At 50.2% G+C, this 16,398-nt stretch overlaps 6 protein-coding genes across 6 annotated transcripts; 3 read left to right on the top strand and 3 right to left on the bottom strand.

The window, feature by feature from the left end:
• Window positions 1-1,924: 1,924 nt before the first annotated feature.
• On the bottom strand, window positions 1,925-3,755 carry AKAW2_80349S (uncharacterized protein; the record flags this gene model as incomplete). The annotated part of the gene is made up of 3 exons (XM_041681360.1): window positions 1,925-3,188; window positions 3,247-3,447; window positions 3,508-3,755. 3 exons carry the CDS (start codon window positions 3,753-3,755, stop codon window positions 1,925-1,927), a joined length of 1,713 nt encoding a protein of 570 aa, XP_041548310.1.
• Window positions 3,756-5,432: 1,677 nt separating this feature from the next.
• Window positions 5,433-6,727, top strand: AKAW2_80348A (uncharacterized protein; the record flags this gene model as incomplete). Its single annotated transcript, XM_041681359.1, has 4 exons — window positions 5,433-5,588; window positions 5,664-6,036; window positions 6,101-6,218; window positions 6,271-6,727. The coding sequence occupies 4 exons, from the start codon at window positions 5,433-5,435 to the stop codon at window positions 6,725-6,727; spliced, it is 1,104 nt and encodes a 367-aa protein (XP_041548309.1).
• Window positions 6,728-6,997: 270 nt separating this feature from the next.
• AKAW2_80347S (uncharacterized protein) lies at window positions 6,998-7,360 on the bottom strand (the record flags this gene model as incomplete). Its single annotated transcript, XM_041681358.1, has 1 exon — window positions 6,998-7,360. The coding sequence occupies one exon, from the start codon at window positions 7,358-7,360 to the stop codon at window positions 6,998-7,000; it is 363 nt and encodes a 120-aa protein (XP_041548308.1).
• Window positions 7,361-9,554: 2,194 nt separating this feature from the next.
• AKAW2_80346A (putative MFS sugar transporter) lies at window positions 9,555-11,195 on the top strand (the record flags this gene model as incomplete). The annotated part of the gene is made up of 3 exons (XM_041681357.1): window positions 9,555-9,648; window positions 9,710-10,983; window positions 11,037-11,195. 3 exons carry the CDS (start codon window positions 9,555-9,557, stop codon window positions 11,193-11,195), a joined length of 1,527 nt encoding a protein of 508 aa, XP_041548307.1.
• Window positions 11,196-11,627: 432 nt separating this feature from the next.
• AKAW2_80345S (uncharacterized protein) lies at window positions 11,628-13,999 on the bottom strand (the record flags this gene model as incomplete). The annotated part of the gene is made up of 4 exons (XM_041681355.1): window positions 11,628-12,647; window positions 12,712-13,675; window positions 13,740-13,828; window positions 13,895-13,999. The coding sequence occupies 4 exons, from the start codon at window positions 13,997-13,999 to the stop codon at window positions 11,628-11,630; spliced, it is 2,178 nt and encodes a 725-aa protein (XP_041548306.1).
• A 506-nt stretch (window positions 14,000-14,505) lies between these two features.
• AKAW2_80344A (NAD(P)-dependent alcohol dehydrogenase) lies at window positions 14,506-15,657 on the top strand (the record flags this gene model as incomplete). Its single annotated transcript, XM_041681354.1, has 3 exons — window positions 14,506-14,788; window positions 14,870-15,299; window positions 15,372-15,657. The coding sequence occupies 3 exons, from the start codon at window positions 14,506-14,508 to the stop codon at window positions 15,655-15,657; spliced, it is 999 nt and encodes a 332-aa protein (XP_041548305.1).
• Window positions 15,658-16,398: the final 741 nt, after the last annotated feature.

The following is a 16,398-nucleotide window of genomic DNA, read 5'->3' as shown; positions in this document are numbered from 1 at the left end:
CCTGTCGAATATCTATCTGTCCAATATCCGCGCTGTAAAGCTTGGTTGATTAACAGACAATATACAGGAAACGACTGTTTCACCCTATGCCCCTGTCATAAATTTTACGAGGAATGGACTCCCCACCATTTACCCGTTCTTCTCTGCATGCAGGACATTCAGTCAACACACCAGCTCAGTACACAGGACTACTTCCATGATGGCCATGAAACATCCACACAATAATTAGACAACAGACTGTTTTCCAAATCTTAACACCCGCTTGACGTATTCAAACAGCAGGATTTGGGCAAGATCTTCGAACTAGTACCTGAACGGAGAAGTAGTTCCCACTTCCTTCCCCGCAGAGATATGACTAAGCGATCCCGTGACCGATGTCTTGCTGGCCTCAGGTCGCATAACTTCTGCACGAGTTGCTCAGACCTTCACTTAGGCGAGATTGCGCACGGCAAGGTGTAAAGAGGTGAGCTTGGCGACTGCTCCAAAACCTACAACAAAAGTATAGCTGGCAAATTACTAGCTGCTTGACCCGAAGCAGTTCCTAATTAACCGAGTCGGAAGATCTCAACTCTCGACCTCCCCTACCTGCATTGGCTTTCACCGTTAGTACTCGGGCTATTTCATGACACTGACTTCAGTCAATCACTGGATTGCATCGTTGTCATGTGCTAGAAGCATGGTGCCAACTTATGCCTGTAAGATATTGTCGGAGACATGACAGTCTGAGGCACGCTTCGGTGAGTATCCTGAGAGATACGTGTGAGACCTTCTTGGGAGAAAAAAATACACCAATAGCCTAGTGTACGCCTTCTGGCTGAATCACTGTGTGAGGATATCTCAGACTCTGCTCGTAATAATATGAAGATCGACTCAAATAACTGTCATAAGCGGGACGTTACGGAAGGGATTAAATGGTCAAGAACGAGGAACCAAAATGTCAGCTTACAATTAGCCCTCAGTTATAGAGAGATTGTACCACAGATATCCCTGTTCCAGCATCTGCTTATTCCTTCATGAGCTATAGGGAATTAGGCTCTCTAGTAGCTTGGGCTCCGAAACAATGTAGAGACATTAAAGTTAGGTAAACCTCTGTCTCAGCTATAGAGACCGAGCCCGGGGAAATATCTTCCGACAGCAAATATTTATATCTTCATCAATGATTTACTTTCGAGCCAAGCACACAAATATCATAACTACCTGCACCCGTGATATACTAGGTATTCAAAAGGGACCTCCTGTTCGATAGATAGGCCTGAAATTCATCATCCAGTTTCCTCCCACATTCACTATATGATATGACACCCCTTTCTGTTTTTCTGAAACATCAAGATACTTTCATAGCGTACATTGTTATCGGCCGTAGTAACATTACCGCGGTAATAATAATTATTACTACTAGTTATGACTCGGTGCCATAACTACTAATGCCTCGGGCAGAATATATATATATATATATATGGCCTCAGAATATTTGTTCGTACCTTCAATTTTTATTTCTGGTTTATTTATTCACTTCTCTCTCTCTCTCTTTATTATTGCTATTACGCTTATGTCCCCTCTTTCTACTTATCCCTTTATTTGTCCCACAGAACTCTCCTAATTCACCCAAGCCGTCGATTGGAAGCATGACGGGAATATTCTTCCTATGCTCTCGCTACTTGGAGTGACACGACTAGTGAATTTGCAAAACTGCCTAATACCTAGTATTCTATCATGTTAAGGCAGTTTTGCTTTACTATAGCTCTCACTGATCAAGGAGAACGATCATAATCAAATAATAAGGGGGTAAAAGTTGAATCACGTAAGAAAATGACATTATTAGTCTATGAAAGCCGTAATCTATCGTCTATACAACCGCGCAAGCTCAATACTGTACAGTAAAATCCACATATAAACATTACGTATGGGGTATGATACAATATTCTCAGACAGCAGCGCATGCCTGCTCAGTCTTGCACATGCGACCCGACTCAGCCACAGACCAGTACTCGCTACCGGCACCCTTGGTGACGTAGAAGACATGGTCGGGGTCGTACTTCTCCTTGACCTCGCAGAGCTGGGCGTAGTTGGCGCCGAAGAATTCCTTCTGCCAGTTCTGCTGACGGAAGCTGCCCTCGTTCTCGTAGGAGCCAGAGCCGGGGGTCACGGCCTCGAACTGGGGCATGTAGTCGTTGGCAATGCGCAGCTGGTCGGCGACCATCTCGGACCAAGGGGCAGTCTCGTTCCAGGCGGATCCGAACTGCATGGTCACGGCGGCGTTACGCCAGGGCTGGAAGACGGCGTTGGCGGTGTCGTTGGAGTTGGTGACGTTCAAACCGACACCGACAGCGATGAGACCGTCATTGGTGATGTTGCGGAGGACGGAGACGAGGTCAGCGGTGTTGGAAGTGAGGGTGTCACGGGGGAGGAGGCGACCGCCGTAGTTGTACTGGCCGACCTCGAGGTTGCCGTAGGGGAGGGGTCCCATGTACTTCTCGTAGTGCTCGTAGTAAGAGGAGTACTGGGTGTAGGCAACGGTGTACGCGATGCCCAGGTCGGTCAGGGCGGAGAGGAAGGGAGACAGGATGGCCTTGACCTCAGCGGTGGTCTTGTTGTAGGCGGTCAAGGGGTTGATGAGGAAGATCTCGTTGGTCATCTCATAGATAACGGTGGTGCCAGCATCGACCATGGCGGGCAGCAGGGTGTGGAAGTGCTCCACGGCCTCGAAGAAGAGATCGGAGGTGATGTTGGCAACGGTGAACTCAAGGGCAGCACCGGAGACGGTGGCATCCGGGTGGGCCTTGACGGTGAGAGAGGTGACAACACCGAAGTTACCGGCACCACCACCACTGAGGGCCCAGTACAGGTCGGTGTTGTTGGTCCGGGAGGCCGTGATGACCTCGCCCGAAGCAGTGACAACCTCGAAGGACAGGGTCTGGTCAGCACCCAGACCGAAGGCAGTGCTCAGAGCGGAGTGACCGCCACCCATGGTGTATCCACCAGCGAGACCGACAGTAGGGCATTCGCCGCCGACGACAACAAGTCCCTTTCCGTGGGTAGCATCGAGCACATTGTAGCCAGTGACACCACTGCCCAGCTTAACAGCAGAACCCTCGTAGGTGGAGTCCGACCACTCGGTGATCTCGACGTCGTTCAGGTAGTGAGTCCAGATGGCCAGGGCACCAGCACCAGTGGAACGGCCAAGGTAACTATGAGATGGATTAGCACACCATCCTACATGATATAGAGGAATAGTGCAGAACTTACTCATGACCGGTGTTCCTGATCACCAGACGGATGTTGTTCTCCTTAGCGAAGTTGACCGCAGCAACAACATCATCAGTCGTGGAGACGTTGACAGCGTAGCTCACGTAGTTGCCAAGCAGGCAGGGCCGGGACTCAGGCTGGAAAGGATCACAGCTCTGGTTGGCAAAGTAGGGCTGCATAACAGAAGAAGAAGAGATCAAGCTGAGATTGTCTGACGTCAGCATGGTCTAAGTTTAGGGAGTGGAGGAGGGGGTGCCTTACTGAGTTTGCGGGTAGTACCAGTTGTCCTGCAAATTCGTGCACTCAGCGCCATTGTAGTTAGGGTCATGGCAAGGAGTACCAATGGGAACAGTCGCAACCAAGCGACCGCCCACAGTGCTATTGAGGGAGTCCCAGCTGGAGGTCGAAGGCCAGCAGCTATCGCCGGGCAGGCAGTGGCAGTCGCTAGAAGCGACAGCCTTGGAGGCGAGAGCAGCGACGGTTGCCGCAAAGGACCAGGAAGCCTTCATCCTGCAAAGATAATGAAGGAAGGAGAGGATGGAAGAAAGGAAGTGACTGGATTGAGTGAAGAAAGTGACGATCCCTGCCGAGGGAAACGTACTTTATATGCAAATCGATACAGGCAGCCGTATCTCAAGATCAGGAGGAGGCTATTCAGCTATCATCGGACATGTTCCCCAAGTGCGTAAAGTCGCGGAGCAAACAGTGGATAATTCTACCACCGCGGATTAGCCGGGCGCTGGGTAGTGGAAGAGATACTACGGAGTAGAGCGATGGCCAGGAACTGGCCGAGCCGCCGAGGCAAGAGGTGTGGATGGATTTGGGGATGGAATTAGTGAGTTATCTGGCTGACACAGGGGCCGGAATCATTGTCCAGGCACAGTGGCACACACACGATCGGAGAACGGCTTCCAGTTGGGCGATGGGACAGTGGCACTTGCTCCAGGTAATTTCGGGCCCCGCTCGCTAGATTGGCTATGAGGCGTAGTATTGGATCAGAATGGCACCATGCAACTCCAGAGGGCAGGATTTAGGCTTTCGGCGAGCACTGGAACCGGACGGAGTGGAGCTGTGCTAACCGTTTTATTGGCAGCTGGCCGATGGTGCGTCTAAAAATGAGTACCGCGGATGTTCCGGGGATTTGTCTTTGCCCTCGTCCACGAACAGACGGTGCCGAATCCTTCACACGCTGCTGACTGACTCCTTCGGCTTGCTTCGGTGCCTGCTAGCGATTCCTCCGTGGTCTGAGATAGAAAGAACTTGTCGCTAATATTTCTAGTCTGTTCAGTTGCTCCTAATTTTGTTTTAATTCAGAATCTCCCCTTCCCTCTCCCTTGCCGGTGTACGTAACTTTTCTTTGCGACCAAGACCAAGAACGCCAAAGGCTTGTTCCTGAGTGTGCTGGCTGCGGCATCTCTCAACTCTGGAATGTGGCCTGAATAAGCTGAAAAAAATTTCCCTCAAAGTTTGACAACGACCCACCGTTATTTCAAGCAAACACGACGTGAGGATCCCCGTACCGGTCGCTGTCCATGGTGAGCTTAGAGCAAGGGATCATCTCTCTACCCTCCCCGTAGGGCATGGGTAGATCTGCAGAAAGTGGGAAGGCCATAACGGTCATTTGATTATCTTCAGTGCCGGCTGCAGGAGTCCTAATAAATTGGAGTACCGGCAAGTGAGAATCCTGGTGTTATTCTAGAAATGAACAAGGATGAAGCCGACCCCTGTTCACCTCGTGGCGAATGCATCCACTGCTGCACGCTAAGCGCCACCAGGATTCCAGTAGTAGGGTTGGATTATTCAGACTCTGGGACTCTTTTCCCCGGCGACGTCTGCCTATTGGGGAAAGCTTTGTCCAATTGCCCTGGCCAACTGGGACAATAGTCTCCACTGTCTTTCGCGAGATTTGTCCGTCGGGTCGCCGGAGCACCCAGGAATTGGATGGATGGAAGGACCAAATCTCCCTAATATTATGTTATCTGCACCATGGATCCAATATCCCAGCCATGCACGAACCTGTCCAGTCGGCAGTCATCAGGACTAAGGCGACTCAGAAAGTATAATTCCCCTGGTGCCGAAATCTTGTGGGAAGCAAGTTAGTTTTACGATAAAATAAATATACTTGAGTGGTCGCATCTGTTCTGCCAAAGAATGACCTCTATCGTCGCGGACCTTTGCCCTTCGTGATGGGTTCCAGCATAACCAACCCTTCCGGACTGGCCCTGGAAAGGGGCATGTGGGCTGCAGTTGCAATAGCCACCTTTATTCTCATTCTCCGAATCATTGCAAAGATCAAGATTCGCAACTTTCGCATTGACGATGTGTTGATGATCATAGCCTGGGTAACTAATCGTCCTTTCCTCTCCCCGCACTAACCATGGGCCCTTTTGTCGCATGTCTGACCATCTGTGTTTCAGGCACTGACACTCGCATCCACGGTCATCTTGACGCTTTCTGTCCAAAATGGCTTCGGCACGAATCTCACCAAACTCCCGTTCCATAACACTTCGAAGGTGCTGAAATACATATCCTTCGAGGTACTTCTGGTCACCCTCAGCACCGGCATCGCCCGCTCATCATTTGTCCTCTACCTGTTGGCTATCCTCGGTGGAAAGAAGAAGTATTGTGTCGCATTATGGATTGTCATGTTGCTGCAGCTCAGCGCCAACATCGTTTCTGCGGTGCTGCCACTTTCCATCTGCCGCAACGCTCGGGTTCTTTGGGATCCGACCGTGAAGACAACATGTGGTAGTAGTGTCGCGGTGGTCAACTTTTCTTACTTTTCGTCAAGTAGGTCCTTGCCATCCACTGGCCGTCTCAACTGGGATGTATGGCTAACGTCAGGTGTATCTAGCCGTCAACTCTGCTACTGATCTCTTCCTGGCGGTGTTCCCCACGATTATTTTCTGGAACCTAAACTTGAAGCTGCGGATCAAAGTCAGTTTGATTATCCTGCTTAGTCTCGGAATAGTGTCAGTATATCAACGGTTTCACTTATTGTCCTGTCAGCTTACGCGGAAATAGTGCTATGGTCGCCTCGATCATCAAGACCACCAAACTCAAGGAAGTCCCCAGCATCACGAACCTCGGTGCCGGCGGTGCGGTCGAGTTGATTCGCTGGGGTTTCTCAGAGAACCTGATCATTATCATCACCTCCTCTGTGCCCTGCATCCGACCTCTACTTATCTCGTCTGTGAGAAAGCTTTCAAGTGCGGCGCGTTCTCGCTCCTACGAACTCAGTGGTCCGCTCTCAGGTCAGAAAGGAACCGCGAAGAACGGCACCTTCCAGTCTCATGCGCAGGAGCAGCCCAGTACGGACAACCGCGATGACTGCGACAGTATCGAGCAGATCCTTAAGGATAGCTACCATTCGGGGTCGATGGTGGAGTCCGGGCGGGGGATCAAGAAGCAGGTTGAGATCTCGGTGGTATCCAACCAAAAGGGCAGCCGCTGGGGTAGTGACCGGACCAGCCGCTCATAGCGGACATGTTTCTTTTGTTTGTTTCTATACTACCTCTACTACTATCTGTCTCACTCTAGACAGCCAAACGCATGTTCACGAGTTACGCCAACTTGTCCTGCTATTTAATGCCATATAATAATGAGTTCAGACATTTACTGTGTGCCGTATATCGTTTTGCGGAGCCCACTTATTCTCCGGACCCAAAGTTTTCCTCTGTAATCTACAGAGTATCCTCTTCTCCAGGGATCTCTCCACAGCGCTTTGTCGGGAGTGCGTGCTTCTGTACCATCATTTGACACCGGAGGAATTACTCGGTTGGGCAGGTTTGCCATCGCCGGGAATCGTGCCTATTTTCTTGTCGGTCGGCGTACCGGAGTGAGACATGGATCCGGGCTTACGGTGAGCGAGGAAGCAGGCTATAGATATCCTACTCCTCAATAGTGCGCTTGGCCGGCTGGACCATAATCGTTCTTCATCGCTAAACGACTCAGTCCTCGCTACATTAGGCAAGCATCCGAACGTCGGAAAAGCGAGTCGCACATCCAGAGACGTCCAGACCTGTCTCAGGTGTGAACCACGGTTCAAGCGAGCGGGAGTGGATCCGGCCTCAGCTGACTGGGTGTCGATGCCGACTCCAGAAACTCCACCCATTTCTGTGAATCAAGGCAAGATCGACCAATTTTTGGGCCAGATCGGGAACGGTCAACCATGAGGCCCTGGCGGCAGCACTTCAGATATGACTGGCTGATCGAAGTCCCTTATCTGGCATTTGGCGGTTATGCCAGTGGTCGGAATTCGCTGGGAGAGATGCAGACCCCTGGATAAAATGCCTTACTAGCTGGATGTCCACAAATTGTGACTTTGGTTGGGAAGGGAAGGGCGGTGGTGGTAGCTTTGGTGCCAGCTCTCGTGTGGCAACTGGATCGATCATACGACCTACTTCCAGCCTCTCATGCTTATCTATGCATCAGAATGTCTTGAACTCTTATCATAACCCAAAATATGGACAATGATCTTGGTCGTTGCAACGGTTCGTTTCAAACGTCCACACTAACCTGCCACGTGTAGATCCTACCCATCCATTATGGGGAGGGAGTCCGCGGCCGCTCGACAATCATGTCGATCACTAACCCGGTCCAGCGACTGATTCATTTGCGACTGCCATGGCTATCACCTGCGCTTTGAACGACGTCAGGGTTCTGGGGTGATTGCCCGGTTAGGAAGAAACACCGTACAAGTTCGTGATGGGTTGTATTTGCTTGTGATGATGTCTTCTCCTTGGTTGCTAACATCGGACTGTTGTGCTGTGTTAGTGCGATAGAATAGCCGATCGTCCTACAATATCAGGCATATGTAAATGGAACTAAAATAAAGAAACGATATGTTAAGCAGAAGAAGGATGAGGTCATGAGAGACTATGTCATCAAGAGCATGCGGGTTCTTCAACCGAGGTAGCGAGAGATTCCTATACTGGAAGGCGAGTATGTTGGCTAGAAGGAGAACTGGCGATGCCTCTTTAAGTGCGAATCTGGGAGTTACAGTTCCGCTTACTAAGGTACTAGCTGAGAATAATGCACATTGGCATAAGATGAGAGAGCCTGCATATGGAAATTGTGCTTTCTGTGATGCCTTAGGAATACATGATCTCATAATCTCACGTGATTCCTGACACCAATGACATAATCAATTGCTTACATCAGCTGGTTCGAAAACATGTGATCGAGAGTCCTGCACTATACCATTTCTGGCGATGACTGAGCACGTCCAGACCCTTTTGGGAAAGGAGGCATTTGCTCCGTCTCTCTTCCAGCGTCGATCTGAGCTGGGCGCTGCCTTATCGTTCGTGACTCCATCTGTATACAGACATCCCCCAGCCCTGCCAGACCTTGGATACTACCATGGTCGATGATGCTGGACAGGATGCAACCGACGAGGGACCACCAGTGGCCCCGCTATGACTTGTAGGAAACGATTGCGGCCAGCCAGTAAGTCGAAGTAACCTTAAGTCCCCATAGTTGGATGGAGTGCATGCTGACTGGCTTGATTCCTCGTCGCTCAGTCCACCAATGGTCGCATCTTCTCACACCCCGTCCGCTGTCGATCATCACGACATTTTGCGGGGTACCGATCCCTAGCCCTTCACCATGTGCGACATGATCGAGATCTCAAAGTGCCCCAGCTGTCTCATCTAGATGTCGGAGACTCTGGCGGAAAGGAGGGCCAAAGAATCAGCAATACAAAAAGCAATTATAGATCTGCTCTGGAACCTAGCTTTCACCGATGTCCAAACTCAGTCTCTATTTTCCGATTTGGAGAGCGCGAGCCGTGTCGTCACAGATGGCTAGCACGTCATCCGCACCAGCTGTTGCCCATCCGGAACCAACCATCTTCGCAGAGTCGCAGACATCAGAGCCTGACGTCCGGACTTGGCCGCCCTCCCCTCCGCTAGTGCTTCAGTCGAGCGCCCCGGGGCGGGGGTTTATTGCTTGATGACCACTTTCATCGATATGTCAATATAAAGGATCTTCGCACGGACGCCGCATACCTGCCATCTGATTGCACAAAAGCAAGGGGCCTACCTGCAGGCGCCACAGCTGACGGGATAGTCCATTACTTGTTATATCCCGCGCAAGCTTATAGTTGCCGTGTAGCACGCGCAAGCGCGAATCACGCAACAACAGGGGTCTGCCAGCTGAGCCACCGAGACTTTGGCCTGATCGTCTTAAATATCAGTGCTGGCACTGACAGGTTATCTGGCTCTCTGTCCCCCTTACTTCCCAAATCGGCTCTCACTGCTCCTAACCCGCACCGAAAGCGGTCGCTTTGAGGACCAGTCTTTCTCACAATGGGTCGGAAATTGGGCCTCTTTCGAGCTATCTATCTGGTGTCTGCTAGTTGCATGGGCTCTTTCGCCTTTGCATTCGACACCGGTGTCATTAGTACGCTGCGCACCTTTATCATTTGTTATATGCAACGACGAGCTAACCAGACAATGGCCAGGCGGTGTTCTTACGCTGACCTCTTTCCAAAATGACTTCGGATACACGGTCGCTCAGAAAACCTCGGTCAACTCCAATGCCGTTTCGATCCTCCAAGCAGGCGCCTTTTTCGGCTGCTTCTTCACCACACCCATCGCATCCTACCTAGGCCGCCGGCTCGGCCTCATCATCAGTTCCCTTGTCTTCACCGTCGGTACCATCTTGCAGGTCGTCAACTCGCATACTCTGGGCACGTTCTACGCTGGCCGAGTGATAGCTGGTCTCGGCATTGGTGCCGCAACGGTGCTGATTCCAGTGTATGCGGCTGAAATGTCTCCCAAGGATCTACGTGGCCGACTCGGGTCTTGCTTCCAGTTGTTCTTCGCTTTGGGAGTCATGGTCGCCTATTGGGTCACGTACGCTGTGTCGATAGACCAGCCATCCGCAACAAAACAATGGCAGATCGCACTGGGCCTGCAGCTTCTCCCCTCGTCCCTTCTCCTCTTCGGTATGTGCACAGTTAAAGAGAGCGCTCGATGGCTCGCCTCCAAGGGCAAAATTGATAAGGCTAGAGAGTCTCTCAAATGGGTACGAGGTGGGGAAGAAACTGCGGAGCTCCAGCAAGAATTTGATGAAATTCTGGCTGGTATTGAGGAGGAAGCTCGAATCAAGCAAGGGTTCACCTTCCGGGAACTGCTGCTTCCCGCAAATCGCTATCGATTGTTCATCGCCTTTACGATTCAGCTAGCGGCGCAACTTACGGGAAACACGTCCCTGGCTTACTATGCCACTCAGATCTTCTCCGCCGTGGGTGCAGGAAACTCCAGCAAGCTGGTGACTGGCTTCTTCGGTGTGGTTAAAGTAGTCGGTGTCTCGGTCTTCCAGATTTTCGTTATGGATCGCATCGGTCGGCGATGGCCGTTCATGGTTGGTGCTGCCGCGATGGGGTCGTTTATGCTCATCATTGCCTGCATCTTGGCCACACATCCAACCAGCTCCAGCGACACCGGAAACGCCTCGCCAGCGGGAATCGCCATGATCATCATGACATATTGTGAAGCATTCAGTTTCAACATGTCCTGGGGTCCTCTTCCCTGGCTATACGTCGGAGAGATTTTTTCGAGTCGCACTCGTGAGATCGGTGTGACCGTCGGCGCAGCCTCACAATGGCTCTTCAACTTCATGATGTCGCAGGTGACTCCGCATGCGATTGAAAATATCGGATGGAGGATGTTTCTTATGTTTGCGATCTTCAACTACGCGATCGTCGTATATTCATTCATTTTCTTGAAGGAGGTGCGTCTTATGCCCCACTCTGGATTACTGATGAATCTGCTCACAAGGAATAGACCTCCAACTACTCTCTCGAAGAAATGCAAGGCGTCTTTGGCGGCAGCGACCCTACCAAGGATGACAAACTTACGACTACTGAAACAGCAGATAAGACACATACCAGCGAGGTCGAGGACAATCAAGGGACCAGCAGTGCAACGCCGAAAGAGGGATAATTGATATATTACTTATTCATGATAATGTGTGCATAGAGACGAAGTGTTGGTGTAATAGCATTGCACAGCCTACGATAATGGCGAGGGTCGTCTATACAGTGACTTGACCTGGCATCATGATTTACCATCTAACAGAATTCTTTTCTTTCGACAACACGATATCAACCATATCATAAGTCGGAGACCTCACTTTTCCACCATTGCAAGAACCTGACCTGACAGCGGCTAGGCAGAGACTAGGCCAAATCACACTCCCTCGTATACAGGCCTGAGGCATCCACTACTACAGTTGAAGTGAACACCTGCGGCAACCAGAATCTTTGTAAAACGTAACCGGCATAGAGACTCACAAAGCAACTTAGATGCACAACACTGAGCGGTATATACTATGACAACGCACGAAATGTCAATAATCCACAATCCCGAATCTCATCACTCTCCTGAAGCACCAGCCATCATCTCCTGCATTGCATCATCCACCCCACCAAATACATCCCATGAGAAATCTAACAACTCCATCGCCGACTCCGGCTGAGGATCCATGAAAAACGACAAAAGCTCAGGTGTAGCATCCGGCTGCTGCGTGGGCACATAGTAGGGATCTACCGAGACCGGCCCTGCATTACCATTACCAGTGATGCCATCGGTACACGACCCTTCATTGAAGGTAGTTGTAGGCAAGTCCATTATCGACACCCCTTGACCACTGATATTATCGTGCAACGTCCCGCTACTTCCTGATGGAAGTGATGCCGATAAATGACCAAGCCTCCGAGCGAACCGCCGCACCGTAGCCTTCGTGATACAATCCAGTACATCGCGAGTTCGTTTCACTTCAAGCCAATATTCCCCGGTGGCGCTGAGGATGTCTGAAGCGGACTTTAGGGCTTGCAAGACGGTGTCGAGGGCTGTTTCTTCTTCGTCTAATCCATTTGGTGCCCAGATACAATAGAAGATAGTGATTGTGCATAGGAACAGCGATTGCACGATCGTCCGGTTATAGTGCAGCATGCTGGTAATGTATAAATGGCGGTAAAGCATTGTGCATTCCAGGGCGGAATCAAAGCACAACTTGATCAAGGTCTTGGACGGGTATGGGAAGAGAGGATTTGGGCGTACGACCAACATCACTAACTCATGGTACCTGATCTCGAGCAGACTGTTTAGATAGTACGATGGGCTTTGTGGGTGATGCTGAGGAATGGTTGCTTTCCACTGCTGTAGACGGTGAAGTATATCTTGTTGCCAGTGGTTGGGGTCTGTGATGGTGGGATGCGTGTAAGGGGGGTAATTTCGGTCGACGCAGTACAAAACGCATTTTATTTCCGCGCTGAAGCGAGCGAGTTTGAAGAGGTGGATCGCGCTAGACATGTCGGTTATCCCTGGTGTAGAGGATTGATTTGGGATCGGTTGGTCTGGTCGTAGGTCCTCGTCGTTGATATCGTGTGGTAACTATGTTGACTATTAGCGTTGTCTTCTCTCGTATATATAGGCTGTAAGGAAGAACGCAAGATACCCTCAAATCACATTGCTCATCCATAATACCTATTGCCCTACCGAGTGAGGTGCACAGGTAACGATCCATTGCATACACGCACCAGAAAACCCGGGTGCGCATCTCTTGATCGAATTCGGTGAAGGCAGAGCCTCGAACATTACGATGCAAACCAAGTTCCAACACATGAGCCAGACAATGGTAATGCAGTGTCCACAAGCTAATCGCTGAGGAAGGATTATGAAATGTGTACATTTGCAAAAGCAGCATGCACTGTACGCCGCCCACTGACGATTTCTGGAAAATGGTGTCCAAGTGGACTATTGCCGAGGCACAGTATCCTTCTGCAGAAAGAAGTATCTTTAATTGCTGCGATCGGATAGTGGCCCCAATGGCCAGAACCATGTAGATCTGGAATTGATCGATGGGCAGGAGGAGTTCGATGCCATTGTAAGCCTTTTGCAGAAGGTCCAGGTGAGATGGTTGATGCAGGAATGGGTATTGCCCATGGACTGCTTGGAAATACGCCTGTGTCAACCACTGGGCCTGTTCTAGGTCAGATGGAAGACCTTTGGGCTGAATATCGAGAAGCTCAGCAGGGACGAAGTTGGTTCCTCCGGTTTGGGGAACTGATTCTTGTGCCAATCCGGCTCGTCGTCCAAGACCGGTTAGCACGAACCTGGTAAAGAATAGCCCGCTGGAAGGGCCCAAATATCGAAGATCCGCCTCTGCGTTGATCGAGACCAGTCCAAGTTGATCCGTGATGTCACGCGCTGGACCCCAGTCATCCTTGTCGTTCCCAATTTGGGAAGTATTTGCTTCAGGAGCAGAGGAAGGATTCGATCCTCTGTTGACCAAGCCACGATGACGATCCAAGGGAACACGTCCCTCAGGTTCATCAGCTTTGTGGAGGTCAATGTATGGTAGGTGCTCCCGGATGATGGACTCCAGCCATTCTATTCGCGCTTCTAGCTCATCGACGTAACTAGAATAGTATATTAGTATGTGGGTATAAGCAGGCTGTTCAGATCAATGATTAGCTGGCTTACTTTCGGGAAATGTCACGGACTGAAACTCCTCCAACGCACTCTACATGGGCTCGTTGGCAACCCCCACAGACGGGAGTAACTCCGTCGCACTAGAAGAGGCTATTAGATTAGATTTAATGATAGAAGAAGTCAGCGTGTGCCATCAGCGCACTCACACGAATTTTCCGCTTCTGACACCGAGCACACGCGGTCATGATCCGGCCTCGGGGGACCGTCCGACGTCGGGCATGTCGGGCTGGAAGTACTCTTTCACTCTGCATTATCCTAACCAGTAATAGCAGTCACAGTAATAGCAGTCATATCATGTAAATATAGACGGATTAATGATCGAAGATCAGCGTACACATGCTATTGTTGGTGATGATTGTCCAAGACATTCTTTCCTTAGAAATCATAAGATTGATTAGTCAGCTATCTGGTCCAAACACAACATCGATCGCAAGCTGACTATAATCACTCTAGTAGTCATCCAATGTCTCCAAAACGTACTTGTGCTCGTATGACCGATGGATCTCCTTCAATCGTGCCTCTCCAATCCCGTAAGCTACCTACTTGCTTGTCAGACAGTTGACGGTGGTGAGACGGGTCAAAAACCCGCAATGTAGGGCAGGCGGGGACGGACAATAAAACCCGCAGCGGAGAATACCTCCGCAACAACTGAATAGGCAGAGAAAGTGGTATATAAGATACCTAGACAAGTTCCTATCCATCCGTCTCTTCTGTTATCTATTAAATCATTATTTCAAACGTGTCTCTCAGAAATAACATGGCTTTAACCTACGATGTCTTCCGCGGCTCTCCCGAGGGCAAGATCGTCAGCGACAAAGTCTCTAGCGACCTCGAATACAACGAAGTCTTCATCGAGACCCTCGCATCCGGCGTCTGCGGAACTGATGAACACTACTTGAAGACAAGCCAAGTCCTGGGCCACGAAGGTGTGGGGATCATCAAGGCCATTGGGCCCGGCGTGCGGACGGTCAAAATCGGTGACCGCGTGGGATTTGGGTTCACTCATGGGATCTGCGCGCGATGTGATAACTGCGCGAAAGGTAAGATATCTATACAAATTTCATTTCGATGACTTGTTATAACTTGGAAGTATACTAACGAACCTTGCCCGGGTTTCATAGATATGGACCAATACTGCCGAGAAAAGAAACAATACGGCACAAACGATTTCAACAACGGCAGCTTCAGCTACGGCGCTATCTGGGATGCAAACTGTGTGTTTCGCATCCCAGACGAGATAGAATCTGCCCATGCCGCACCCCTGATGTGCGCAGGGGCTACGGTGTGGACAGTTCTCACGCGGTTCGACATGCGCCCTGGTGATCGAGTTGGCATACAGGGCGTGGGCGGTCTTGGTCACCTGGCTATCAAGCTGGCTGCTGCTATGGGGTACCATGTCGTCGTGCTCTCAAGCTCCGAGGCCAAGAGGCAAGAGGCTATGGAGTACGGCGCGTCGGAATACCATGTCTTTCGGGCGGAAAGCCCTCTCCAGTCATTTAAGCCATTGAAGCATCTCCTGCTTTGTGGGAGTGCTAATGTGAAGTATTCTTCGTGAGTTGTTCTGCGGTTGCTTCTGGTACTTCATGCGTAGGGCATATGACTGATTAGGTACGTTGTGGACAGAATCCTACCACTCATGGATAGCCCTAGTGCTATTTATCCCCTGACTGCAACTTTTGAGCCCTCTCCAATTCCTACATTGGAGCTATGCTTCAAGGGCTGTAAGATCCAGGGCTCCTTGGTTGCTTCCCGTCAGAGTACACAGGCACTTTTGGAGTTTGCGGCGAAGAAGCAGATTTATCCAACTATAATGACCTTTCCGTTCACTAGCGCTGGCATAGAAGAGGCGATGAGCCAATTGAGAGATGGAAAGGTGCGCTATAGGGCTGTGCTCATTCGGGAGACATAGATAGTCTTGATAGTTCATCGACATGCAGTTCTCAGCAATGCGGTGTTAAGTGCTGTATGAAATCAGACTCAGAAACTCATGTTAGCAGAAACATTTAGTCCAGCACAAGCTGGATATGAGATATCCTCGCGGGAGTAACTAGGATCTCTTTTACAAAGAGAACAGTATGAATAGCATTTGCAATCGGCCGAGATACGGATATAAATCAAGCGCGGAATGTGATTCACATGCTGGCGCGCAAGTCGAATTCCTAAACTTGAGTCTGCATATTGCTCGATATCTGATCTTCTAGTTTCTTGTATATTCTTGCATCATATTTAGAACACAATATATAAGGGCCATCAATAATAAAATAAGCACATGCGACCACAGGGTGTGGAAAACAGGGCTTCCCGTCCGCTCAGCCGTACTTAAGCCACACGCCGGGAGGTTAGTAGTTGGGTGGGTGACCACCAGCGAATCCCTTCTGTTGTATGTTTTTATATTTTTTACAGTCTTTTTTGCCTTGTCAAAGCTCATGGCCAGTACCGCCCTACACTTAGCAATGCAAATACCAACCGGACTTTACAAAACTCTGCTTCAATCACTTAGCAGTAGGCTGACATTTAGGGGAACAGTTGGGGCGCAGACGTCTATCTTCCAGTGCGTCAAACCACTCCGGTATCTCTTTGATCAGGATATTCGGGTCCATAGGTAATACTGATCCAAAATTTAGAATCGAAGAATAAGAAGAAATAAGAT

The sequence above is a fragment of the Aspergillus luchuensis genome, chromosome 8, assembly GCF_016861625.1.
Source record: "Aspergillus luchuensis IFO 4308 DNA, chromosome 8, nearly complete sequence".
NCBI classification, from domain to species: Eukaryota; Fungi; Ascomycota; class Eurotiomycetes; order Eurotiales; family Aspergillaceae; genus Aspergillus; species Aspergillus luchuensis.
The sequence above is the reverse complement of the archived record's forward strand: the minus strand, read 5'-3'. Positions and strand labels throughout refer to the sequence as shown.